The sequence below is a fragment of the Trachurus japonicus genome, chromosome 1 (genome assembly GCF_045865225.1).
Source record: "Trachurus japonicus isolate A0001 chromosome 1, Traja_1.0".
NCBI lineage: Eukaryota > Metazoa > Chordata > Actinopteri > Carangiformes > Carangidae > Trachurus > Trachurus japonicus.
This window is the reverse complement of record NC_140907.1, coordinates 20,317,563-20,344,431: the sequence shown is the minus strand read 5'-3', so window position 1 is coordinate 20,344,431 and position 26,869 is coordinate 20,317,563. Positions and strand designations below refer to the sequence as shown.

At 42.7% G+C, this 26,869-nt stretch overlaps 2 protein-coding genes across 3 annotated transcripts in view; one reads left to right on the top strand and one right to left on the bottom strand.

The window, feature by feature from the left end:
• Positions 1-90: 90 nt before the first annotated feature.
• Positions 91-11,932, bottom strand: patl1 (PAT1 homolog 1, processing body mRNA decay factor). Its single transcript, XM_085779278.1, has 20 exons — positions 11,752-11,932; positions 10,446-10,551; positions 9,908-10,096; positions 9,481-9,744; positions 8,813-8,901; positions 8,599-8,679; positions 7,980-8,180; positions 7,329-7,430; positions 6,797-6,883; positions 6,461-6,675; positions 5,779-5,923; positions 4,939-5,056; positions 4,749-4,846; positions 2,963-3,022; positions 2,707-2,852; positions 2,431-2,590; positions 1,766-1,891; positions 861-952; positions 593-742; positions 91-454 (listed from the first exon to the last, which is right to left on the bottom strand). Exons 1-20 carry the CDS (start codon positions 11,764-11,766, stop codon positions 433-435), a joined length of 2,466 nt encoding a protein of 821 aa, XP_085635404.1. The 5' UTR covers positions 11,767-11,932; the 3' UTR covers positions 91-432.
• Positions 11,933-17,474: 5,542 nt separating this feature from the next.
• rnf24 (ring finger protein 24) overlaps positions 17,475-26,869 on the top strand; it is a 31,673-nt gene continuing 22,278 nt past the window's right edge. Inside the window, exons 1-2 of one of the 2 annotated variants that reach the window (XM_085779265.1) lie at positions 17,475-18,079; positions 20,635-20,706. The gene's annotated coding sequence lies outside the window, so the exon portion shown is untranslated. The remainder of the gene's footprint in view (positions 18,080-20,634; positions 20,707-26,869) is intronic. The other variant, XM_085779255.1, reaches the window with a different exon arrangement.

Sequence of the window (26,869 nt, the reverse complement as noted above, 5' to 3'; positions counted from 1 at the left end):
GTCAGAGGTCAAGTTGCATTGGGGGTCATGTAAGCATCTTGGGTGAAACACTCAGTGAAGAATTAACATTGACACAAGAAACAGTCCATGTTTTATATAATAGAAATACTTTTAATTTGAAGGTTCGTCACAGGCATAATCGTAAACAAGATATTTAAAAATGCAGATTCCATATTTATCATCATCATTCAGACTGTGCACCTGTCATGCGCTCTCTGTGCTGCTGTCACACACACACCCACGCACACCAGATACTAAACAAAGAAAAACCAAGAGACTAGAGATTCTGCTGGATTAAAATGATCCACCGTGGATTCACACACTCACACAAACACACACACACACACACACACACTCAAACGCACACGCCCACACAAAGACGAAGGTCTGCATCGAGAAGGGAGAGCGATGTGTTCATATTTGTAGTAACTTCTACCTGGACAAAGCAGAGATCCTGAGAAACACAAAAACAATTTTTACAATTAGTGATCAGTGAGTGTTATTCATCGACACAGATAGACACTGTTTAAGGACCGACGCCGACACGCTGTCACTGTGTGTGTGTGTCTGTGTGTGTGTGTATAAAACTCACTGCAGCTTGTTTTGTAACAGCTCCAGTCTCTGTCGGTCGACGTAGCGTGAGAAGAGGGAGAGCAGGTTGGATGGGGTGAAGAGAGGGGGGGAGAGGGAGGAGGGCGGGATGCTGAGCAGCTCCCTCGTCACTGAAAATACCAACTCAGTCCTGGACAGAGAGAGAGACAGAGAGAGGGTCACTGTGTGTTAATGGTGGGGGGGGGTTACAGGAACCATTGTGTGATGATGACGACGACGACGACATCACAGACATGCACACCGCTCACCATCGATTGTCGTCCATGAGTTGAGAGTTGGCGTCTGAGCTTTGCATCTTCTCTCCTTCACTCAGGATCAGATACAGCAGAGTCACACCACACTGCACAGGACACACAGGTGTGTTAGCAGCACACACACAAACACCCGTCTGCTAACTGACAATAAACAATAAACAAAATCAATGTGAATTATTTTTCTGTCTGATCGATTGAAATGGAGTTTGTTGAAAGTGTAGAAGATGTTCAGCCTTATTTTAACCCTCCTGTTGTCCTTCTGGGTCACATTGACCCAATCTGTTCCCTTCCTCCATCCTTCCTTCTTTCTTTCCTTCCTCTTCTTTCCACAATCCTTTTTCCCTTCCTTCTTTACTTCCTTCCCTTTGTCCTTACCAGTTCTTCCTTCCTCTTTTGATCCAATTCACCTGGTCTATTTCCTCCCTCCATCTTTCCTCCCTTTTCCCTTCCTTCTTTCCTTGAACAAATCTGTTCTCTCCCCTCCCTACATCTTTCTTTCCTTCCCTTTTCCCTTCCTTCTGTCCACAATCCCTTTTGCCTCCCTCCCTCCCTTCTTTTTTGACCTAATTTACCCAATCTGTTTCCTCCTTCCATCTAGCTTTCCTTCCTTTTTCCCTTCCTTCTTTCCTCCCATCGTTCCCTTTGTCCTTCCTTCCTTCCTTCCTTCCTTCCTTCCTTCCTTCCTTCCTTCCTTCCTTCCTTCCTTCCTTCCTTCCTTCATCCTTCCGGCCTTCCTTCCTTCCTCGACCCAGGAGGTCAACAGGAGGGTGAATACTGAAGTGAGGCGACTGTTTAGAGAGTTGAAATATTTTCTGATCAAGACCAGTTGTCAGTTTCCTCGCTGGACGCCATGAAGAAGAATTACAGTACGCATCCGTCTGACCAGAAAGTTGTGTTACCTTGTTGTGCAGTACTGAGGCCAGTTGGCCCTCGCTGCCTTGAAGCTCCTGCAGGAGGTCTGTGAGGGCGGAGCTCGACAGTGACTGGATCACAGCAGAAACCGGCTCCACCAACCACCACAGCACCTGCACATGTTCACATTCACACTGTCATTGTCTTTTGCATATTACCTGCTAGACAACATCCACCATGAGCAGCTGACGGACTGGAAGCGTCTGTCATCACACACCTACTGTCCTGTTTAACTACAGTTTTGTGTTGCACTCTTCATGTAATTCCCTTTGAGGTCCTCGGGCTCAGGTCTGTGTAGTCTTATCACTCTGCTGCTATCCAGTATAGAGAGCCTAAGCGGAAGCAGGAAGTGAAGCTCGCCATGGGACCTCAATTCGGAAAAAATCTCCATGTGAGTGAATGGGAGTAAAAATTTTATTATAGTCCTCACTGACTCCCATTCACTTACATGGAATTGAGGTCCCATGGTGAGCGTTACTTCCTGCTTCCGCTTAGGCTCTCTATAATGTCATCGTTAAGCTCAACATATTGGACTGTATCTTTATAGTAAGGATCAGTAACACTGCTCCTGTATGTTGACACCATGTCAACAAGGCAACAACACTTTGCTCCTACATGTCGTCATGGAAATGTTACATCTTGTAACTGTCACCTGGTCCTGCTTGTCCTTCTTGGCCAGGGCAGGAAAGTTGCGTGCAATCGCCATGACAACGGCGGTGGCCTGGGCTGCGGGCAGGAGGGGGAGGAGCCTGGATATGAGCCGCTTGCCCTTCCTCACGGACATGATCATCACACACTGCTCATCGCTTACTCTTTGGATGAGAAGAGAAAAGATTAGTATGCACATTAGTGTGGCCCCTGTAGTTCAGTTACACCTCCATCTCCCTCCCTCCCTCCCTCCCTCCCTCCCTCCCTCTCTTCCTCCCACCTGTCATCCCACTCCTTCTCCCGCAGAGAGTTACAGAGCTGTACTGTGTTGGCTTTATGCTGCTCCAGCAGAGACTCTCTTTCCTCTTCTGGAGCCAGGACGAAACGTTTCTCGAAGTCTTGAACCTCCAGGAGCAAAGTGTACATCTGGAGGACAGGGTGAGATAACAGAGGGACGGGGTCACGCAAGTGTATTTAGGATCCGGTAGTGTGCGTCTTGCAGCCTTAGTGAACGCGCTCAGCCATGATTGTCCTACCTTCTCAACAGTGTAGAGGATCTGTCGCCTCTTATTCCACACCTGCTTCTCTCTTTTCTCCTAGAGGGAGAGGACATAAACATACACTTCAAATACCGATTAAGAGTGAATTAGTTAAAATTCAAGAAAATAACAACAGTATGTTTCTACACACTACTGTGAGATGTTTTCACACCGTCAGCTCTTCTGATAGAACAACGGTGAGAACCCTAAAGGCCACGTCAAATACCAAAGCTCATTCCTTGTGAGCCATCTCCTGGCAGGTTAAGAAACTTATCACCTGCATGTGCATTGAAGCAGACGTCACCAGGAGCCAAGAACCTTTCAAGAGACTACGAGCGTTTCAGACACAGGAACCAGGAACTACATTTAGATCAAGGGGTGGTACTTTCTGAAAGGTTCAGGAACTTTGGGGGTTGTGGTCTGCGTACTGGACATCTCTGATTGGATGAGTACGCACGGCATTATTTCACCTGGTATATTCAATTCCAGCTGCAAGACCACTGTTTTGTTTTTTAATCAGTGGATTCGTTCGATTGTTTTCCACTATAGATACAATTTTGTAATCCTATAAGATACCATATTCACAACAATGTGGGAGAAAGAAGTTATTATCTCCATTACATTGTAGTGTATTACTAATACAGGGATGCAAACGGGTCAGGACCAAAAAAGAGAGGAATTTCCCGGGGGGGGGGGGTGCTCACAATTTCCAGTAGTTCAACCTCAACCAAGTATTGATTGATTATAGATGGACATAGTTTTCAGAAGGCCAACATTTCTATATTAAAAATGCTTAAAAAAAAAAATTCCTTAGCAATATTTCCATTTTGGAGATACTGAATTTTAGGTCTTCACTGAATGTTAGTCATAATTATTACTATTAAAATAAACTGAATAAATAAAGACATGGGATGTTTCATTCAGTGAGTAATGGACATATAGGCCTCTATAATGTGTTAGTTTCACTTTAATTGAACACATTCTACATCGCGGAGGCAACGTCTTTCCACTCAGGGCTTCCTGCACCTCTGAAACGGGGCAGAGCTCCGTGGGAAACACCTGCCTGACACAGCAACGTAGAGAACCGTGCATCTCCGCGGCGCACAGCTCCACATGCACGGGGGAAAAAAAAAACGGCGTCGCCGTCGCACCGACTGCACGCGGATACGCGCCGCTTTAATGAGCGCGCATGTCGCGTCCACATTGGAGGTCGGCTGTTATCAATATAATCAGAGACCATGAATGAGTTCGCCTCAGTTTCACGTGATTGTCACTGTCAGCCTGTTAGAAAAACATTTTACTGACCCCAGCTGAGACGCTGAGACCCCCCCCCCCTCCCCCAAAACAAAAACTCTTCGGATCTGAACGATTCACACAAGTCACCTAATTGGTCATGAAAAAAGCGAGTTTCGCTTTTCGGCGCGCTGTTTGCATCCATGCTAATAAGACGTAGGCCGAAAGACTTTTGACACCAAAACAACATGACCGAAAAAGGATGTTGTGATTCCCCCTGCGGCTCAGGGCCGAGGCTTGGTCGGCTTGGCCTGGTCTTCAGGTCTCAAAAAAAAAAACTCATGTTATGCCAGAGCGGCCTGCTGCAGAGTGGGAGGCTCTGCCGCCACAGTGGACGTCCGTCGTAAGGAAGGAACTCATAATGAAGACGACAGGAACTTAAAGTTCCTGAAACTTTTGGTCAAAGGTATTGATATATAAACCTTCAGAAAATACAGAAAGAGACCACCGAGCCTTGAGAAGAAATACAATGACGTATATAAAAACACACCTCATCATCTGTGCGAGTCGTCACCACAGCATCGATCATCTTGCGGGGGTTGTTCACACTGGAGACCGTCAGCTTCCCTAAAGAGCCTGCGAACTGAACTGTGGGTAAAACACAAGTCGACATTCAGAACAGGTCTCCAGTGTCATGTGTGTGCGATCTCATGTTGTGGGAATATTCAGGCGTCATTTACCTGGTCTGTAGGTGTGTTCGACCTTGGCAACCTGAGGGGTGATGAGTTTGGTGGTGTGCTCCTTCTTGCTGCTGTCCGTCTCTCTCTCCTGACGTTTCTCCATCTTTTCATAGTAATTCTGCAAACACACACGTGACTGTGATCAATGGGGGCTGACTTTTTGTTTTGCTCAGATAGAATCTGCTCCTGAGGATCCCAGTACACAGACGAAAAAAAACACAACAATTCATTTGAATTTTCATACTTTAGTGCCGTTTATGCTGCTTCAGAATTGCTATTCTATTTGAATTTCACACCTTATGCTGATGGGAGGGTTGTTAACTATTACAATGACTGACTGAGGAATGTGTCTTCTTAAAATGTAATGTCACACTCGGACATACTGCAGAGTGTTACACCACCACCTCCTGTCCAAAGTCCACCTTTACATGTTTCTGTGTCTGCGACAACTATGTGAATGGTTTAAACATGTACAGCAGTTCCCAAGATGCTGCGCTGTGGTGATATAATCCTTATCTGACAGAATCAACATGAATCCAACTCCAGTGTCCAGGATTTATATTAATTTTCACATAAACAAAACAATCATGAAGTCACAAAAAATGAGTCTTTACTTACTTTAATTACTTTTAAAATGTTTAAAAACATCCTCAAACCTCCCTGGGCTGAGGTTTATCTTTTACCCCCAAGACAGAAAATTGATTAAGGGGATCGATAAAAAATTGGAGTAGTAAGTAATTGATTAGGACATTGGTATCAGTATAATCTTCAACCCTTATCATCTTCAGTGATTAAGGTCAGTAACAAGTGACGAGGTAAACACATCGAAAGCCAACCAACCTGATAGTAGTAGTCATCCAGGTACGGGTCGGTACTCTGCAGCTGCATCATCTGAATCTTGGTGACCCACTCCTTCTCTTTCTGAGTCATCAGATTACTGTAGGGGTCCCTGCTGCGCCGGTCCCCTCCAGTCCGTCCTCGGTCCCTACAGGAGGGACGGGATGTTAACGGCCTCAGTGGTCTTTGGTTTTCTGCATGCGACACCTGCTGTCTCTGAAGTCTTCTGCAGTGTCTGATGTTTATTAATCTGCAGGGCTGTGTTTTACTTCAAGTGTTGATCATTAAGAAGATATATTAGTGATTTTGAGAACCAAATATATATATTTTTTAAAATCCCTCAGGTTTTGCTCTCCTGTTGCAAAAAACAGCCTGGTGAGCCAATCAGGAGAGGAACCTCTGACTCTGTCCTGATTGGCTGAATGACCCAATTAAAATACAACAGATTAAGGTTGAATGGTGAAGGTTTGGGAGTGGCCACCAAAAAATCCAATGTCTGTTTAAATAAACAAGTCTTGTAGAGTCACATAAAAACAGCACTTTTCTTTTGGCACTACAATTTTACAAATTCTGAACAATCGTGTTCCTATGAATATATACACAAACCTAGCGCACAGTATGTAACAGAGCTTGACAACTTTATAACTGTTCTTCTGATCTTACACACACACACACTCTCACTTACCCTCCTCGGCTCTGCATGCGCTGGTTGAGCATACGCCGGTGCTGAGGATGGAGGTGGGTGGTGTTGTGCCGGATGGCGTGGTTGGGGGGGCCATGAGGAGGGAGCGGCCCCATGCGGTGACCGTGTGGAGGAGGTGGGCCCCCAAAGAACGGCCTAAAACCACCACCACCCGGTAACAACGGAGGAGTTGGTCCACCGCGAGCAAATCCTGCCACCTGGAGAGAGACAGGTGAGGACTGAGTGAAGTGTCCAGGGATTGAGGCTGCAGGAAAATAACTGTAAACCATCTTATCACACAAGAGTTAGGGTGTGTGTGTGTGTGTGTGGGGTACCAACTTGAGAGTTGAGCAGCTGTGCTCGCTGAATCTGGGACAGAACTGGACCAACTGCAGGAGGGAACGGACCACGACAGAGTGGAGAGTTCTGAACATGATACAAAAGGACATTATCTATCTTAGTATCTATATCTTCATGTCATTACTAATATGCAATAATTTGAGCTATGGCTGTTATACACTCCATGCATACTCTCTTTACCTTACCTGATAACAATGTATAATTTATAGTCCTGTATCACTTTTATAGTTATAACTTTTCATTTAGTAAGATGCACATATGTCCACATAATTTTGATGCATGTGAAAGTCATTTTTTTGTCCTCTTCACTGTCGGGGGGGCGCCCTTGAGCCATTTTGCCACGCCCATGAACAACGGCCACTTCAGGTACCACATTAGGCCAGGATTGATGTATGTCCCTAAATAATCCTCCCAAAAACAACAGGTTTGTTGCATCTCTGCCTTTAAAGACAATGATGACAACAGACTGAGGGAAGGGGGGGGGTTGGGGTTAAAGGAGAGTAAAACTCACAGCTATATTGAGGAGGGTGTTGGGTGACAGACGCTCAGGAAAAGGAGGTGGGTATCTGTGCTGGACCGGGGCTCTCACATGAACTGCTGCGGGATGGTGGGTCTACAGAGAGCGTGTGAAAGAGAGAGAGAATATGAGAGAGATCGAGAAAATACTATGGTGTCTGAAAACCTTTTTGCTTCTACAAAGATAAATATCATCATATATCATTTTTAAAAAAGAGATTCAGTTTTCATTCTGTCCCAAAGTGGGCCCTCGCACAAGAGGATGCCCTTGAGCCATGATGCTACACCCTATCAGTATCAGTCTGTGAATTAAGCCACATTTGTTGCATGTGCAAAGTTTTTTTCAACCCTTAGCTCCTCAAAAAAGCCAAAAGCCATTATGTGTCAAACATGCTGAATGCCTCAAAATGTGTTCTTTTTGGCAGCGTTTCTTGGTCTGCAGATTTTCCAAGATGCTAAAGCCCCCATAACTCAACTGTTCTAAACTGGTACCGATCAGTGCTTGGGTCCTCGTGATAAAAAGGAAAACCTAACTAGAAGCACCCAGGGGTTTGGACCTCTAACAACAAAAGGAAGGAGGGACAGAGGAAGAGTTTCAGCGGGGGAACCACTGCAGAGCGCGGACCACCACTGTCCCGATACTCACCTGGTGATTAAGAGCGTGGCTCATTGGCTGTTTGGGCGGGGTCCCAATCGGCACCGCTCTCACCGGAGGAGAGCCAATCACAGGGGAAGACGAGCGTGGGGGTGGAACCCTCTCTGACAAATCCCGTCCTTCATCACTCCTACTCTGTGAGGGTAACTTAGGAAGGCCCACCTCCTTGATTATAGACATAAGTGGACTGTCCTGAGGACGGAAGAAGGTGGTGAAAACATAAAAAAAAGAATCATCAGCAAAAGTCTTTTGTATAAACGTTGTAGATACTTAAAAGGAATCAGTCTAGCACACTGCAGAACAGCCTAGATAAACCGATGTGTGGAAAATGCTGTCCCCACCATGACTGTACGGGGAGGTGATGAGGTTGTGCAGATTCTCAATGTGGAACAGTTTGTGAAACTTTCTGTCTACTGTGCTGCTGTAACACTTCTAATTTCCCCACTGAAGCACTAATAAAATAATCTTATTTTAAACTTATTTTTTTCCAAAACTTGCTGCATCTCCTAACTATTATCAGCCACTTACAGTTAAAACTTTTGTTGTATAATTAACAACTTAATTTACATTCAAGATAGACAATCATTCTGCATGTTGCCATGTCCCTCACCTCCACATGTGTGATGAGTCCGGGGCTGACGCTGACCGGCCCAAAACCCACACTGTTCTCCCAGATACTGTGAGAGTTCACCTGGAGGTCACAATGAGAGACAATGGGACATTAAACGTAAAAAGATTTTTGCACAGGAGTTGAGATAAGTGTGACTGCAGTGATGTGGTTTCAGTAAAGCATTTTTTTTTTTTGCAAATCAGTTCAAACTAACCTGGCCGATTGAAGTGGAGCCTCTATGCAGCAAGTGCTGCTGCTGTTGGTAGCTGAGCACTGATGGTGGAAGGGGGCCAGGAGGAAGCCCTGGAACAGGACAGGGTACATCAGAAAAGATTTCAGCACAAACAGGCAAAACTTCACAAAATCAAAAATGGCCTATGTCCTAAGGGACCAGTTGCATTCCTCGATTTTCTGCTGCATGTCCACCCTGAACACAGCACTGCCTGATACGATGCCATCAACCCAGAATCGCAGCTACACTGTTGCTGTGGATTAAATGGTGAGCTACAGCTATTTTTAAAACAAACACTGATTGAAAGGTCTCCTTTTTTAGCACGCCTTCTCGCTTAATTAAAAAAAAAAAAAAAAAAAAAGTTTAAATGTGAACTTTTGTGTAAAAATATTTTTGAATGGTGTAAAATCTCTGGAGCAGCACTGTCACTGATTTCACAAAATGTTGAACTATCCCTTTAAATAGTAGCGGGAACTGAGGCACTCAGAGTGGGAAGGTGATTTTAAAAAGCCTTTATTGCAGCATGGCCAAACAAATTAAAACCAAGCCAACGCGTATCCCTTTAAATATTACTAACAGTGATGCATTTCTACCGTGAGGGAGGTAGGTGAGACAAAAAGGGGCTGGTAACAGAATCCATTCATTCCCACCTGAGGTGAAGGGCCCAGGAGGCAGCTGGTTCTGGGGGTGACGGGCATTCTGGTGCGGTTGTGTCGGATGTGGGATGGAGGCGTGCTGGGGCAGGGTCCTGGCTTGGTCCAGACCCTGCAGAACTGACAGGCCTGGTCCTGAGGAGTTCAGGGACAAAGGGAGCCTCTGAGTTGCTCCGACTCCTGTGATGGCTGGGTCAGCCTCCAAGATGAGTCGGGCCAGGGACTCGGCCAAGTCACCTCCCCCTCCTCGATCCTCCACATCTAAAATGACAGTTTCACTTTTTGGATATCTGCTCTCACAAAGAACCACTCCAGGAAAACTCAAAGAGATTTTCATAGAGCTAAAAATGACCAGTAAAGTAACTTAAACTGCAATATCACAGAGAAATAAACAGAGTCAGGCTTCACTGGTGACATCACTGACCTGGCAGACGTTGCCCAGAAGAGGACAGGGAGTAGTTCAACGGTGGGAGGGAGAGAGGGGTCGATGATGAACCCTCAGATCCTCCTAAATCTGAGTCCCTTCCCATCGCCCCTCCGGCTCCGAGGACATCCCGCTCATCCCGCTCATCAAGCTGAGCGAGACGTTTGTGTTCCTCCTGCCAGTCATCATCTGTAACAGAGGCCAGAAAGAGTGGATGGATGGTTGTTCAACGACAACGACTCACTTCAGCTGAGGATGAAACCTTCATGTGCAGCATTTGAATGCAAGTAATTTGTCTCTGTCATCATAGTGACTGATTGGGGTATAAAAAAAAAGTCAAAGACAGTTTAAGGGTAAAACAGAAGCTTGATGGAGACAGACAGAAAACAGCTTAAGAGTTGTGAGATTGAAATATATAATAAATAAATAACCTTTAGGTACATTCTAAATTGGCAGCCTACCTAAAACGTCAGTCTAAAATGTGTATCAGAAAATGTGTTGTTACTTAACACATTACAATAAATACAGTGCGACTCACCAATGGCCCCAGCTCCAAAAGTGTCATCATTGAACTGATCGATTTCATCTTCCTCCTCTACCAATCCATCATCTTCCTCCTCCAGCGTACAGTCTTCATCCAGGGACTGTAAATATAGCAGATAATAATTGTCATTACAATTCACAGTAATTGTTATCTTTATAAACTAAACTTGAAATATATCTTTATCTTTAAACATTTTAAATATAGATTGTGCTCCCCAGTGCAATATGCCTGCATGCACAACATAAGTGCCTGGGGAATTATTTACCCCACTACAATGTAGTCATCCATATGATTAATTATAACTTTGCTTTGACTGCAACTGAATGTTGGGGGGGAAAAAGGTTTGCTGGGTTACAAAGATGCACATTCCTGATACATGTGTAAGTCAGTCGTGCATCTACTGTGATGTAGTTATTGATCAAAGTTTCAGCATAATGCATGCCATAAAATGCTTAGAAACTGACACACACACTGCTCGTCTTTGGGTTTAAGCAGTCAGTGTCTCTCGTGCATGCTATCGATTCCTGATACCAAATACAGCACGTGTCCCAAGGCATCAGAGTTTAATAACATGCTACAAAAGTATAGCTACAGATTTAGGGCCTGTTATATACGGTTCCCAATTGAGAATCAATATATCTCAACAATACATCAACACATCTCAACTCCAAGTGAACACAGACTCCAAGTGTTTAAAAAACCTGCATGGATCCTGTGATTACACTCACAATCAATGTGCTGCTAGTTCCGGACAGATCGTGGGATTGAGAGTGACGTTGGGTTTTATTTAAGACTCGACTTTGAACCTATGAATTTGACTGAATTGATCATTAAGTGTACAAAATGCCACACTTTGCAGGAGATACATATTTCCAAAAGCACTGGGCTGTCGGGCTGGAGCAGTCAAAGAGAGCTCGTTAGCCAATATGCTAAAGCTGACGTTATATCACGCAGGACATAACGTCGATGAAACACACTGCTCCTCAAATGACCGATAGCTTCGGCACACAGCTGGACGACAACACACAAGACGTCCTTGACTCTGATTCTTCACCAAACGACGCACTCGTTGTGGTCAGCAGGGTGAGAAAGCTCTCACCTTCTCCCAGGCTCATGACACCAGGCGAGCTGGCTGCTTCACAGGCCGCCAACCGCATTGATTTTACCAGTCGCATAAACAATAGACAAGGTTCACCGTGTAAAGCGCAGGCAGCCGGGCTGACCCGCAGCTCTCTGTCGACAACCGGCCATTAAAAAGACTCGTCCGAGGGAACGTGAGTTTATAAAAGACAACACTCACCTGAAATCGAAACATCTATCTTTAGGTTTTCGGTAAAAGAAGTGCATCAGGAGCGTGGCGGCGCGCAAATGACGCAGCAGAGAGACGTCCGCTTACGTGCGATCGGGAACGACGTGACCGAGCACGCATTCGCGAGGAGGAGTCGGGGGCGCGCTGTCACTGCCCGATGTGGACGGCCAGCGACCACAGCGGCTGGCAACCCTCCGTTACGTCACCGACTGGCTTGTGCGCTGCCGCGTAGAAGCCAAGAATTTGGCAAACTGGACGTCGCCATCTTGATTCTAGGAGCGAGAAGAACCTATTTAGACCGAGAGAGGGTGGAGCCGTACCGGGGAGGAGTGAGGGGCGGGTCGGACCCGTGGTCCTCCTCACGCTGCCTGGCAAACTGCTGGACGTGCCATGCATGCAGCATGCCTGGTTAGTGTAATGCTGTTAGCTGTGACAGCTCGAGGTAAATGTTAAGTCTCAAAAGGTGATTACACACATGTCCATGACCATGTTTGGCAAATATCACACAGTAATTTGTTAGTGTAGCTGAAGTTAGCTCATGTAAGCTTATGTTGCGTATTCTAACATAGGTTTTAAATGGTTTTGCGAAACATTAACTCTTCAAGACAGACAGACAGACAGACAGACAGACAGACCGGTTTCATAACTGTCACATATCAGGAAGAGGACTGATGATGCTCCTCTCACCTCACAGTCAGCCTGTCAACCTCACTGTTGCACCACCCTCACAGATGATTTATAGGTGTAATTTATACTTATTTACTAAAATTATGTCTCACTGTAGATTCAACCTTTATCATCATGCAAACTTGTCTAGTGACTATGGCACCCCTTTATCTTTTTTTGTTCCAGTGTTGTAAATTCCTGAAATTAACACAGTTTCAAACCCTACAAGAACACACTGGGGTTTTTACTGCATTTGCTCAATTTGTAGACTATTTCTTTGTTGGCTAAATAAAAGCTGTTCTTAAACACTGACAACAGACACCCCAACAAATCTAGAGGTAGATGTCAGAGTTTATGTTTATCTGAATGTTCTTATGCGCTTATCACTGAAAACACTAATTCACCAAAGAGTCTTGTACATACATTATATCATGGTTACACTACTGCAGTGACCTGTTGTAAGTTAACTATCAACACATAGCCTATGATGCATCTTGATCACCACTAGAGGGAAGCAAATACACATTCGTGCAACAGTATGTCTTTGCACCAGTAAAACAAACTTTCTGATCACCATCACTCCAGTGCTACACAAAGGCAGATGATTAGACTATATGAAGATATGTGACACACACACACACACAAATATATCTAATATATATATTTTGTTTGATATTTTCTCAAACCCACCTCAGCTAACCAAGACTAAGAATGAACACCTGAGCAAAAAATATTTCACACTTTCTGTTCTCTTCTGGCGTAAGATAAAGTATGATTTATGATTTCACATTAAGATTTGTATCATGCAAATTCACGCCCACGACTGCTTGATTGTGTAATAGTGCTGAAATAACCCTCAGTCCTGCTTTTCATAATGAGTGTAGTTTTCTCATAGTCTTTTACCTACATAAGGCTGGCCTTTTTCAAACAGTACTGGACAACACATGGAAAACTATGTCCAGAAAAACAAAAACTTAAAATTGATTCACTATTCCTCACTAGTGTGTATTTTACACTTTTCACCTGTTCCAACACAGACAGTGTAAGAGACATACAGGTTGAAGATGAGGAGTACGGTGTGCTTGAGTGTGTGTGTGTGTTGCATAGGGGGAGGTTCACGTGGGAGTAGGCGTGTGTGCGTGCGGAAGTGTGTGTGCACTCACCGGTGACACAGATGAGAGAGAGTCAGGGTTGGGAGTAGCCATAATTTTTGTTGACTGCCACTCATTCATTCATTCATCACCCTTTTTATCAGTTTAATCTGCTGGTCTCATTTTTCCATTCATCCATCTTCGCTGCCCTGTGATAGCTCTGTGCTGTTTGTTTACAATAAATACACCAAAAGCATATTTGGATCTCAGCGTATCTGTCATCATAACCTACTATAGCGCGTCACAAATCTGTGAACCTGAGGACCCAACCTCATACTCTCAGCGGCTAAAAGGTTTGTGTTGGAAGCCGCAACAGACAGTGTACTATATACAGTGTGGTTCAAATGAATTAGAGAATAATCTCAGTCTTTTGGATAGTAATTATGTGTTAATTCTAATCATGGGTAATAGTGATTTTTTCAGCTTTATAGCCAACCTAACAGGTCTGAGGTTTGGCAGCATTCGAGGAGTCATATCCTGCTCTCATTTGGACTGAAACAAGTGATTGGACATAATATTATTCTCTAAAGAAATATTAAAAACAGGACCTTTCATATAAGGCTTCGTCAGACACAGTGTGTTTGATTCCAGAGAGCGAAAACCTTTGATTAGTTGTTTTCATGAGACAGTACAAGTTAGTAAGGAACATTGTACATTGTTGTCATCATCACCAGTTTTATCTCTTCTTACCATTTTTTTTTGTCACTGAATTAAATCGAAGCTCCTGCCTGATACAAAACAGTTTCTACTTTGAGGCTTGGCAATTTTGTGCCATTTCAGTATGTGATAAGACAACAGCCTATTCTAGACTGTATGCACAAGGCACAGTGTATGTGCCTCAGTATGTTAATCACATAAGACAGTAGTTATGTGCAGTAGTGGACATAATGGCCATCAACAGACTGAAGGAAGTGTAACATGGTGATAATAAACCTCCTCTCCAATTCTTCGGAAATAATCCCTCCATTCAGTCAGTACCAAGCAGCAGTCTCCTCCTGCCGTCCTATGGAAGGGAAGGAGGACCAGTGCCAGTCTTGTACCTAGTTTGCAATCCTTCAATGGACCTTTGTGGATGCTGCCATCCTTCCCTCCCGGCAGCCCATTCAGGAGTGTCACATGGCACTCGGACTCTGAGCCCATCTCACAATGCACCCCTGTCATTTGCACCTCATTGACATGCGCTCATAGTGATGTGCATTGGGGAATGGTCGTGTTCTTGCACTAGTTTCAAAGGAAATGAAGTGCCGGGCTGGGTGGCCAAAGCGTGGCTTCCTGGATACGGTATTCATATTTCTTAGGAGGAAGTGCAGGAACGTGTGTGTATGTGTGTGTGGGGAGTTGGCAGTGCTTTTAGCAAATGTGTCACACAAACCTCCCACACATTTAACGGTCAGGTACTGTGAGAAACAGTTTGATATTATAAATGTAGGACGCCGATAGTCTTCTTAACACCATTGGCTCTGTGGCTGACGAAATGAATGTTATATTTAAATGTTCATGCTACACTTGACGTAATGAGTGGTATCTGTTTCCTTTGAATCATACTGTAAAATTGAAATAAATAAATAAAGTTCCTCATTAGTTAAGTATATATTCCTCAGGAGTTTCTTCTGGGTTTTGTAAGAATTGTTGACAAAATGTCTGGATTTCCTGTTATACCTACACCCAGAGCATAATTGTAGAGGAATGACATCCAGAGAACTGTGTGTGAATCAAGCTGAGTGCTGTTGAAAAATCAGAGGTTACTTTCCAGCTCTAAGCTTCCAGTCTATTTGTGCTAATCGTGTTACATTTTAGTTCTAAATCTAATATGAACTCAGTAAGTAGCTACAATCTATTAGTACGTAGGAGCTAAATGTTGCATCTTTGCCATGCGGTACACCTCAAAGACAATGGTATTGAGAGCTGATTGTGTTTTTTGTAGCTGAGCTTATGTCAGAAATTTTCACAATATAGTGGAAACACACGTGAAAACATATGAAAGTTATTTGACAATGAGCTGTGGAAAACATTGAATTTTTCTCTAAATATTTAAATAGGTTATGTGACAGTATCATCTACCAGATAAATGTAGTGTAATACTCTAATAGTGGGGTCTGAATTGCCTACAATTATCTCAGAAGTTCCATAATATCGATTTTAGATTTTGGTAAATATTGTTTATTTTTGGAGTACTGGCTTATCTCTATTCCACACCCAAAGAAAAAAACATCTCACATGCCATTTGTGTTAAAGACAAAACCACTGATAACTCGGATGCTTTCCTTAAAATAACTTGTGATGTTTAGACATCTGATGAAGCAGGTGGGAGATATTACTGTCATGCATGAGTCTCTTTCCCGGATTGATGAGACAAGACTCACAATCGTCATCACATCATCACCACATCATCATCATTCAGACCAGTACACTACAGCAGGCAGACCTGAATAAACACAGCTTGCTGCTGTTTCAACAGCTACCCTCAGAAATAAAGGTTCAGTTTAGAATCAGTGGTGGTTGGTTCCTCCTGGTAAAAACATACTTTTACCCTTTCAGTGTTTGAAGTAACATTAAGCGCTTTAAACTCACATTATTCAGTGATGTTTGAGCCATTAACCCAGTGTTTTTCAACCTTGGGGTCGCGACCCCACGTGGGGTCGCCTAGAATTTAAATGGGGTCGCCTGAAATGTCTAGTAATTGATTTTTAAAAAATTACTGATAAAAATATTATTTTTTCTCTTTTTAAATTTATGATTAAAATTACCACACACAACACTTAAACAACTGTATTCTATACTTTCACTTTCTTGACAATAAATCGAGTTCAAATAAAATGCAGCATATAAAAATATCTGAGCTGATGCATGATTGTCGGCCGCGATCACATGGCTGCATGTGATCGGGGGTCGCCAGAAATTAGTGATGGCAAAATAGGGTCATGAGCCAAAAAAGGTTGGGAACCACTGCATTAATCATTCACAGTTGTCTTGTATGGCAACACTTGGGCTACATGTCCTTGTAACGTGTGGATTAATGAATGACTAATTATCATTCTCTTTACGGACTACTTTGGATTGTTGGGTAATGAAAAACCTCTTTGCGTGGTATCTATCATTCAAATGTGATAATCCAGTTATAAGTGTTTCAATATGATTACTGATTTAGGATTTCTAGTCTAGGATCTACTATAACTTTAGTTAAATAATGACATAATGACATAAGGTCATTGGTTTCTGGCTTTCCAAGAAGCTGACATCCATTAAATGTAAGGTAAACTGTCAAATTGTACCTTGACCACTACCTAATAAAGGAAAGTGGTAATGAAAAAGATTTACATTTTTTTTAATCCATAGCCTCAGCCTCAATGTATGGTGTTCACAAGACTAGTGAGATTTTGGGACAACATGATAAGAGAAAGTAAAGAAGATATTTAAGAGTCTTTTGTTTCGGTGTTGAATTTCTATTACTTGACATAATATCAACATAAACAATGTCTAACAAGTTTTATTGACTGAAAATCATGATGATAACATCAAACCTAGACCTACATAATGTCAGTATATACAGTACATGCATTTCCATGAAACGTATGTGTCTCTTTAATCTGTTTTTGTCAATTCTATGCACACTGTATTATTTATGCTGTTATTGTGTTACCCTTGTATGGATTTTTGTTATCGTTATTTCATATTGAGTAATATTGTTGGTGCTTAATTGTGATTATTATTTTTTTTATATAGTCTATTCATTACATTTACTCCTTGTGAGTGTGCTATGACATCACAGTTAAAGAATCACTATTGGTTCTGAGTGGAACCATTATTTTGAAGGATCGTTTGCTATCAGCTACGTGACCATGTGCAACAGCAGCAGCAGCACCACCCTCCTCCCTCTCTCTTTCTCTTTCCCTCTCTCTCCCCAGCATCACTCCCCTTGTACATGCTGTCCTCATAACCTCCAGCAGCATTACCCGCCTCGGCCTGTCTACACTCAGCTTCCCTGGGAGGAGGTGGGATCTAGCTACTGGTGGTCGTGAGCCTTGCGGACGTGCAGATTGCCAACAACGGGGCATATCTTTTTTTTTTCTTCTTCTGAAGAGGAGGGGGGCGAGAGAAATCACGACGAGAAAGCCCCTCTTGGGATCCCCTGCCTCCCTGCCAACGACATACACTCACTCGCCACTGCTCGCCCTCTGTCTTACCTTCCTACACTCAATTTATCTCGTCGTTTTCTGCCTCCTGCTTTCCCTCTCAGACCAACCACCGTCACGACCATCAACATTTTGCAGATTGGGTCTGTGTGATGAGGTCGCCTTGCCGCAGGGGTTTGGTTTGGTCATTACGCTAAGATAAGGCGGGTTTTTTTGTTTGTTTGTTGTCAGGGTAGTCCTCTTCGCTTTCAGTTTGGGTCGACTTCTCTCTCCTACGAAGAACCTTTCCACAACACCCCGAGTGTGTGAAGAAATAACACCGCAGGAGAGCGCAGCCAGCTACTACCACTGGGGCTGAGGGAATCGCTGGTGAGTGAACGTTCCAACCGTTAGCTTCAAACTGTCTCTGTTCTTAACCGTTAGCCTCGAACTGTCCATTCACATATTATTGACTGTACCGAACGTGGCAACATAAACGTTGACGCTGTCAGGAGCGGGCAGGCAGAAATACATATGATTTACTCACTCGTGGAGTCGTTATGTGCTGCCTGTGACTTTTTTCGGAGGGGTGTGTGAGTGTTTACTTAACGCTATTTTAACATGCATGACATTTAACTTAGTTGTGTGTGTTCATCGCTCCTGCTTGTGATATAATTGAGTAACGCTATGTCATTCGTTGCTAAGGTTAGCCGTCGTCAACGCTTCTAGCTACCTACCGAGCCCCGGCGACGCCCAATTGTCTCCCCAGACCTGTAATAACAATCCACTATTTAACGCTTGAGACGCCGCATAAACAGAGAGATGCTAGCTTTCCATTGTGTAGAATAGATAACCCTCTGTGGAGTTATTAAAAGTCAGCTTTCACTGCGCCTAATATAACCTGGCAGAAATCGGCTGACTCAGTGATGTCCTCCTGTCACGGTGTAACAATCGCACCTTTCTCTGCTCATCGCAGTCATATCGGTGCTTTTACAGTGGTGACATGCACAGAAAAGTTGCAACCCGCTGTGATTCAAAGCCTGCAGCTCGCCTCGCAATTACACAGACAGGGATGGCCCTCGTGGAAACCGCATGGTACTGAAACAGTAGGGCTTTTCTCTATGTTTCCGTCAACACTGACAGCATTGTTTGGGCTTTAACATGCCACAGCTACTATAGTATAACACGCTAATCCTCGGTGGGCATAGTTGGCAGCAGTGCAGGTATAAGAATGTGTAGGTTGAATGTGCATTCATCACTTTCTTTTGTGAGAGAAAACGCATGTATTGAAAATCAGTGTTTTGGTCTCTGGGATGCATGTAAGTTAGTAGCTATTGTTCTGAACCATGATCATGTTCATATTTTGTTGTAGCCTACTGTGAGTGTGGTAGCTACTGTCAAGAGGAGCCACTGTCCTCCTCCACATCATAAGTTTCAGTGGCATCTGTGGGTAGAATTAATTAAATCACACTATTATATAACATGTTTTCAACCCTCGCCTGCGGTTGAGGAGTCTTAGGGAATCCTATGTTAAACAGACCTGCATATTTATGGTTGTGTTGATTGTGGAGCATGTGGCTGGTGAGAGTCATGCACACACTGAACAATGTGATGGACACAGTGGACTGCACAAAAGGTTCAAATTTGTTGAACTGCCTGTGCTTTGACCTGTGAGAGCAATATGTACACATTCCCCGAATTGAGAGTTCAATTGATTAGTAGTGTTAGTGAACTTCCGGAGTTGTGTAATGAAATCTACCTCAGGATACAAGTAGTACTGTATATGAGTAATGCACTTCCACTTATTGGGAAATCAGCTGTCACGTGGTCTAGTTAGTACAGAGTCTCCAAATCACTGTAATCACCCAGGTGTCCATGGAAGAACATGTTAGGTTAGTTTTTCTATTTTAACTTTGTTCTGTTCATTCATAGGCCAGTGGATATTATAAAGGAATCTACACGGTACATATATCTTGAAAGGAGGTTATATGAATGAAAAAAAGCCCCATGCAGTGTGCGGGGGACAGCGGACTCTAGTGCACACACCGTTAAGAGGGATATACTGTACCATTATGCCCATACATATGACTCCTGTACAAAACTGAGGAAAATCTAACTCTGAGTTTCCTGATTTTGATGATGAGCAAAGCATGAAAACAGAAGATGACAGGACAGAATGCCACTCTGTACGTCTTTCTCTGAAAGCATGAATGATTAACTTTGTTTAAATGGTGCAATGTGTTTGACAGAAATTCATCCTAAAGCCAGTAATAATAAACACAGCTAATTGAACTAAGGTAATAAGCAGTCTCTGAATTTTGTCTGGCCATTTCTTTAAGCAAGTAGAACATATAAACAACAACAACATGAAGAAAACGAATGAGAAAAGAGAACCAGGGAGAGAAATTCAAACCCGGCACGTATTCAGCTGGCCGATCGCAGCCTGAAGTGGGTGTCAGTGTTTGAAATTGTCACTGAAATTACCAAGTTGGTCGGCCACAGCCCCCTCAATCTGACTTTAGAAATGTGTTGGTGTTGCGCATTTCTGGAGCCATCCGGCCATCTGTCAGGAATTTCTAATGGAGTATACCAGCCCTGCCTTCAGTCAGTCAAAATCTGTCGATTTCGGCAGCAAACAGACCACAGTGTTTGTGTAGCAGTAAGGTGCTGCTCTTCCCTCTGACTTTTCTGTTCCTCTAAATCATTGTAAGTGGTGGTTGTGATGTTTAGAAAGCTTCTGGAAAGGGTCCGAGGGTCTGCTGTGTTTCTTGACATCCAACATTACCACATACAAAAGCACTCTCCTGTGAGTGAAGGTATTATTTATACAGATAATCTTGCTTGTGAGCAGCTTGTTAACACCCACCAGTCAATTAAGTCAGTTAAGAGAATGTAATCTCACCCTGTCCCCGTGTTAATACCAGTTGTAATTTTCTACCTTACAGGAAATGTGCATTACTGAATTCTCATGAGGTGAGCTTAGTTGAGGGTGTCGGTCTTTCACATTGAGAGCAAAGGTTAGTCAAATATATCACATTACATAAGACATTTTGGTGTCCCCCTTAAACATGTGGAGCTGATCCAAAAGCATGTTTCTATTCTGAAAATGCAAGTGACAGTTTGCAACTCAAGATGTGGGTGATCCAAGAGCGCTCCTTATCTCGCCCTCAGACTCCTCAGGTACGCAGCTCTCACATAGAATCAAAGTCTTGGATGCAGAATTGGAAAAGAGCAGGACAGAAACCTTGGAGTGTTTTGGTCCATTTACACAACGTTGTGACAGCACCTTTTGGTTTGTTATTAGGCCTACATGCTTCATGCAATTATAACAAGGAGACAAGATTTGGCAGATTTGATTCAGATATTTTATTGAATCTTCACAGCAGATGTTCATTTGAAATTCTGCTGACTTGTTATTAAGCAGATTGCAGTTTGGATTTAGGTAGTATAAACATAATGAATAAGATAATATTAAAGTATACTGTTTTGAGTGTTGGTGTGATATAATGAAGATGCACATGATATATATTTTTTTTGGAGGACCTCCATTGTGTAAATCAGAGGAATATAGTTACTACTTCATCCCATACAGCTTGTGTTGTTACTGCTACTACTGCTACAAAATCTGGCTACTTGATTGAACATTTGCTCTGTGCTGAGATCTGAGCAGCATAACTGCACGTAGTTCAGGAAAAAAAGGCTGAATACTCTGGTATGTCCAATCCTATTGATTCTCAGCAGGTCCATTGCAAAGGCTTACAATGTCTGTGGGAACTCTTTCAGTCGTTAAATGCAAGCATGTACATGTGCAAGGATTGTGTACATGTGCAATGACTGCTAATCAATAAGTGGTCCTCTTCCATGCTATCGTGTGCTTAGTGTCTAACTTCTGATAGCGTGTACTTTTACTGTTACTCTCTTAAGTTTGATCCACTAATCATTAGGTTGTTGCTCTTGGCCTCAAGCACCAGGCACATTGCCATCTCAAACAGTCATTTTTTTCTGATGGAGTCATTAAAGTATTGCATAAGTGAAGTTGAAAATAGGTTTGCTGTGTTTGTGTATAGTCGCTGTCAGTCCCAAGACTTTGTAGTATTTAGATGTTGTAGTCAAAGTGTGTGAACTTGACACCTTGGTATGTTTTGCTTTGTTTGGGTAAGAGTCTATTTCCTACAGGTCAGTTGCTGATAACCTATTTAGAACTGATATGACTTGAATTAGGTTCAGGGTGTTTTCATGTTTCAGCTTGACTTACTCACCCCCTCACATGACTACAGGTTTTATTTTTAGTGACAGTGACCCTGTACTTTGTAGACCAAGGGTCCAGTTTCTCTGTAGTACAACATAGCAGTGAAAAGACATTCATTACAATTTGAGTATCATCTTGTTAAGCAATACTGTTTGGATATTCTTCTTTTCTTTTTTCTTCTTCTTAAAAAAAAAAATTAAATAACAGCACTCTTGATTGAAATGTGTGTGTGTGACTGTGTGGATGTGCATGGCTAAAAGCAAAACTAAAAGCAAAAGAAATAGATAGAATAGAAACTTGAGGTGAAAAGAAAGTTAAGTCTCATCAGGTGGACAAGCTAAGGAGGTGACATGAAGCACTGAAAGAAAGAAAGAAAGAAAGAAAAAAAAAACATGAGAAAAATGTGGCACTGGATACAGGAGACAAGAGTGCTATGAGACAGCTGTGTGTGTCAGTTCCTCTTGTTTGTGTCAGCTTGTGTTTCTGTCAGAGTCCACTGAGGAAAGATGGGCTTCGAGGGGAGGGACAGAGAGCCCACACAGAAAAGGTCACATTAGACTTTTTCATTTTGGTTTCATGTAGATTACATTTCTCACCCAGTCAATCGTAATGTTTTAAATATTTTAATTACATTTCTTTTAAATTTAATTATAGTTGATTACCTTCTATTCAAAATGTGATGCCACTGGCACAGTATTCATCATTTTTTGTTTCTTTTAGTGAGCTGTTTACTGATTTTCTTATTAATGTTACTTACTTGCCACAAAAAAACAAAACAGAAGGTAGTGTATGTATTACATCAGGGATATAGCTGTTTGGTTACTTATTTCATCACACAAATCTTTTGTCTTCTAACAGCCTTGCAAGTAAAGAGTAGTTTTGCCTTTAAAGGTTAACATAATTATAATTTGAATATATGTATTTATTTGAGGTTAATTAGAAAATTTTGCAGAAACATTCAGTCACTCATTTCATTTTATTATTGAATGTTAAACCCTTTTATGAAACAGATACAACATGTCTTAAAGGTAGGTTTGGAGTGGAGATTCTATTCTGGAGCATTTTTTTTTTACATAATTTTTTTTTTTACAAAGTTTTCACACTCTGATTGCAACCAATTAATTAAATGCTTTTTCACAAAAATGGAAAGGAGTCAGTCACCTGTGGGACGGACAATCCTGTAAAAACAGTATCCAATCTTCTCAACACGACGTTAAAGTCAATTGGATCGTGATGTGTCAATCAAGCTGCCGTGTCTGTCCCTCCCTCCCTCTTCTGCTCGTACCGCTCTACCGCACTAACAGCGTGTGCGATCAGAGTCTTTAACGAGTTACGACCGCGGAAAAGACAACAGCAGTAACCCAGTGTACCACACCTCAGTCTGGTAGGTGGTGATCTACCTCTTAAGCCTGCCACACACATAAAGATAATCGGGCTGATTTTGCCCCGATTTTCCCCCTTCCGACCACGGACAGACACCGCCCGATTATCTTAAGGTCTTAAGATTATCTTATAAGATTCTCTTGTAGTGTGTGGTGTGTTAAGAGTCAAAATTCCCCCGACAATCGGCTCGGAAAACGTTCGGCGCCGATAATCGTAAGTATTAAACATGTTCAATATTTACGATTATCGGGGCCGACTTCGGTGGCCGTTTCAATCAAAAGTCATCTTGTGTGTGGAAAGCTGGTGTTGTGCGGAGAAGCGCCTGCACCGAGCTCTGCATGCTGCTCGCAGCAACAAGCCACTTCTCCACACAGCACCGGCAACCCCACAGAGAGCCACCGTGCAGCCCTGGCATTACATGAGGTTCACACAGACATTCACGCATACACGGGAGGTTTCCTGATAGCCGATAGCAAAGACGGTAGCGCTCATAGCCGGCAACAGCCGGCAATACAGCAGCCATGTTTAAACGATCATGTGACCGCCGCTCACAGCCCGTCATGTGACAGCACGGCTCCCTATTGGACAGCCGCTTGACTGCTCGGTGTCCGGAGCCACAGACACACACCGATGGGATCGTTGTAAAGGCTGAAGTGTCCCGCTTTCATTAAAAAAGAAATTACGTCGCTCTCATTGTCCATTCCGGAAATAGACCCGAAAGAGTAGCTACAACGACACCCCTGGTATCGCTGCTGATGCCGGATTGTTTTCTGACCAGAGGTCGAAAAATCTTAATGTGTGTGGTGTGCTGTGTTTGGAATATCGCAGCACCCCACACACAATACGATCAAAACTGTTCAATCACAGATTTTGTATCTTTATGTGTGGGGTCTCTCACAGATAATAAATCGGTTGAGATTTATAAAATCTTTATGTGTGTGGCAGGCTTAAGATGGATGTTGGATGGTTTATTATGATGTCAGGTGTCTTCTTTCACATGAATGAGCCACGAGAAAAAGCTGGCGGACAGTTAGCGATGCTGCGCGGTGACACGTGACAGTATTGCGGAAAGCCATGTCAATCTCATTGGGATTACATTGGGTTGCGCCACGAGGGCGACACCTTCACAGCTTCACCTTGATGTGAACCCAACACTGAACAAGCGTTGCGTGTTCCTGAGAAGTCTGAGGAAAGGGGCTTGGACTTTTGACTCATGTATTTTCAAAATGTGGCCTGCGAGAACCGTCTTTCAGGATCTTCAACCTTACCTTTAAGTGTTACCTACTAGTCAGTTAGCTTGGCATAGATAACGTAAAGAGGATGTCTAGAACTAATATGCTTTTTACAAAGCAGTTAGGTCAGTGTTTTAGTCTGACACACAGAGCGTGTGACTCAATCTCAGCCTAATGACTTGTGACTGCATGCAGTAAAGTCAGAGTGTATGACAACTGATATTATAAACATTACAACAACAGACCAATGTTTTCAGTAAAGAAACCATAGGACAGCACTGAACTTTGTTGATTTTCCTTGGAAAAGAAGTGTTTTATAAATTACACCTTTTGTGTAAATCATGATAAAATGCACCATTTATTTGTCATGACTTGATGCATATTTTGGACAGCACATGGAGTCAGATGTAAATCCAGTAATTGGAATTCAATCAGCCGCCGACATTAGGTTGACCTTGTCAGCTCTACTCAAGTCTAGTGCCTCCCACATCTCCATAACTGGAGTTATAGTTACAGCGACCTACTTACTGTAGAACTTGGCTCAACTTTGGAAAACAACTTTTTTGTCATGCATATTTTAGGGCTTGAAGTGGAGGAACTGTGGGATTCTTTCATACAGTATGATGATGGGGTGCGTGATTATCAATTTCATAATCTTCATTTTTGTCAGTAAGCAACATAATCCAAGCCTGTGCACTGTCTAATGGTTTTAGCAGAGGAAGGACTTTCTCAAATCCCTCTACACCCCTGAATCCTAAGCCTGCACTTTGTATGCTTTGTGACTGATCTGTTTTCGTCCTCTCCGGCTAAAAAGAGGATTTCATGTCATAAAACATAACTGGCAGCGACTATGTTTAGATGGATAGATCAGATATGCGAGCGGCCACTTCACCACAAGCTACATTGCATGAAAATCTGCTGTGCAAGTTCAGTATTATACAAATGTGGGCATTTTACTTAACACAGCCGATGCATTTTGAAGAGCCTCTTGCTCTGCCTGAGGCCCTGGTGTTTGTTGCTGCCCTTTGGCATATTAAGTTTCAGATGTGCAAATCTCATGGCCAGCCGTGGCTGCTATAGTGGAAATTTCCACTTCTCATTCGGACAGCATCTGTGATGTTGTGAGCTTGTTCACAAGAAAATCCATAACAGAACTAACAGGTTGTTTTTAAGGGACTATGATATTTAAAATCAACCTACTTAGGTTTAAGCATTTGGCTACTTCCCCTTAGATAAGAAAAACCTTCACCATCCTTTGTCCATTATTGATTATGAGTGCGGTGTAGGAGGATGAGAGGAAGAGCAGCATGTTCATTATGTTTGATTAAGCTCCACAGTCATCACTCCATTTGATTAATTAGTTATGTGATGGCTGAGCAAGGAGAAACTTAGGCTTCTTTGGTTGGATGTTTGAAAGTAAAGAGTTGTCTCTTGAAAATATCAAACTTGTCATAGTCGATGCTCAGTGCTTTGGAATGAATCTGAATTTTCCTCTAGCCTGGTGAAATTGTTGCGAGTTAACCAGTCATGGTTTGGTCCATGTGACTTGAGAAGGTTAAAGGTTTTGTTTGTAATTGGTCAGCCTGTTGCATATAAAACCACCAAAGATTCTTTTTTCATTATACTGATTAATCTGCTGATTATTTCCTCAAACAATTGAGAAATAAAATGGAAGAAAAATGCAACTTAATGATGTATTGTCTTGTCTTAACAACAATTCAAAACCTAAACTTATAACACAGCATTTTGCAGCAGATTTATTTTGGAGGCCATGATGTTTTTTTTTCCCGGCATTTTCGGCTCATAAATTTGCTGACAAAGAAATTATCAGAGTAAAGTCCCACACACTGTTTTCACTTGCGATCAGCTATTGATATATTTAGGAAACAACATTTTGGTCCTCAGACCTTCATCAGGTCATCTTGATGAATTTTGACTTGATGAAGGTTTGAGGACTGAAGCATTGTTTTCTTAATAAATCAATACCCGATCGCTGGTGAAGACAATGTGCCAGAGTTTACTCCTTTTAACTTTGTCGACCATTAGTCTTCACCCGCACACCTGTCCAATTATAGGGGGAATGGCCTATGTTAGGTTCAATGCACCCAAAGTGGATAGTAAATATTGGGGATGACTTAAATGTATGTTATAGGCCTTGGCGCACTGACTGAATAGTTTTTCTTACCAATTACACAATAATCTCTCTGTGTACATATGTTGTGTTACTCGTTCACATGTACTACGTATAGCAGCATACATTCAATGTACAGTGATGCACAGTGGAAATGCTTCCTTTTCTGTGTTGTTCCCTGGTGA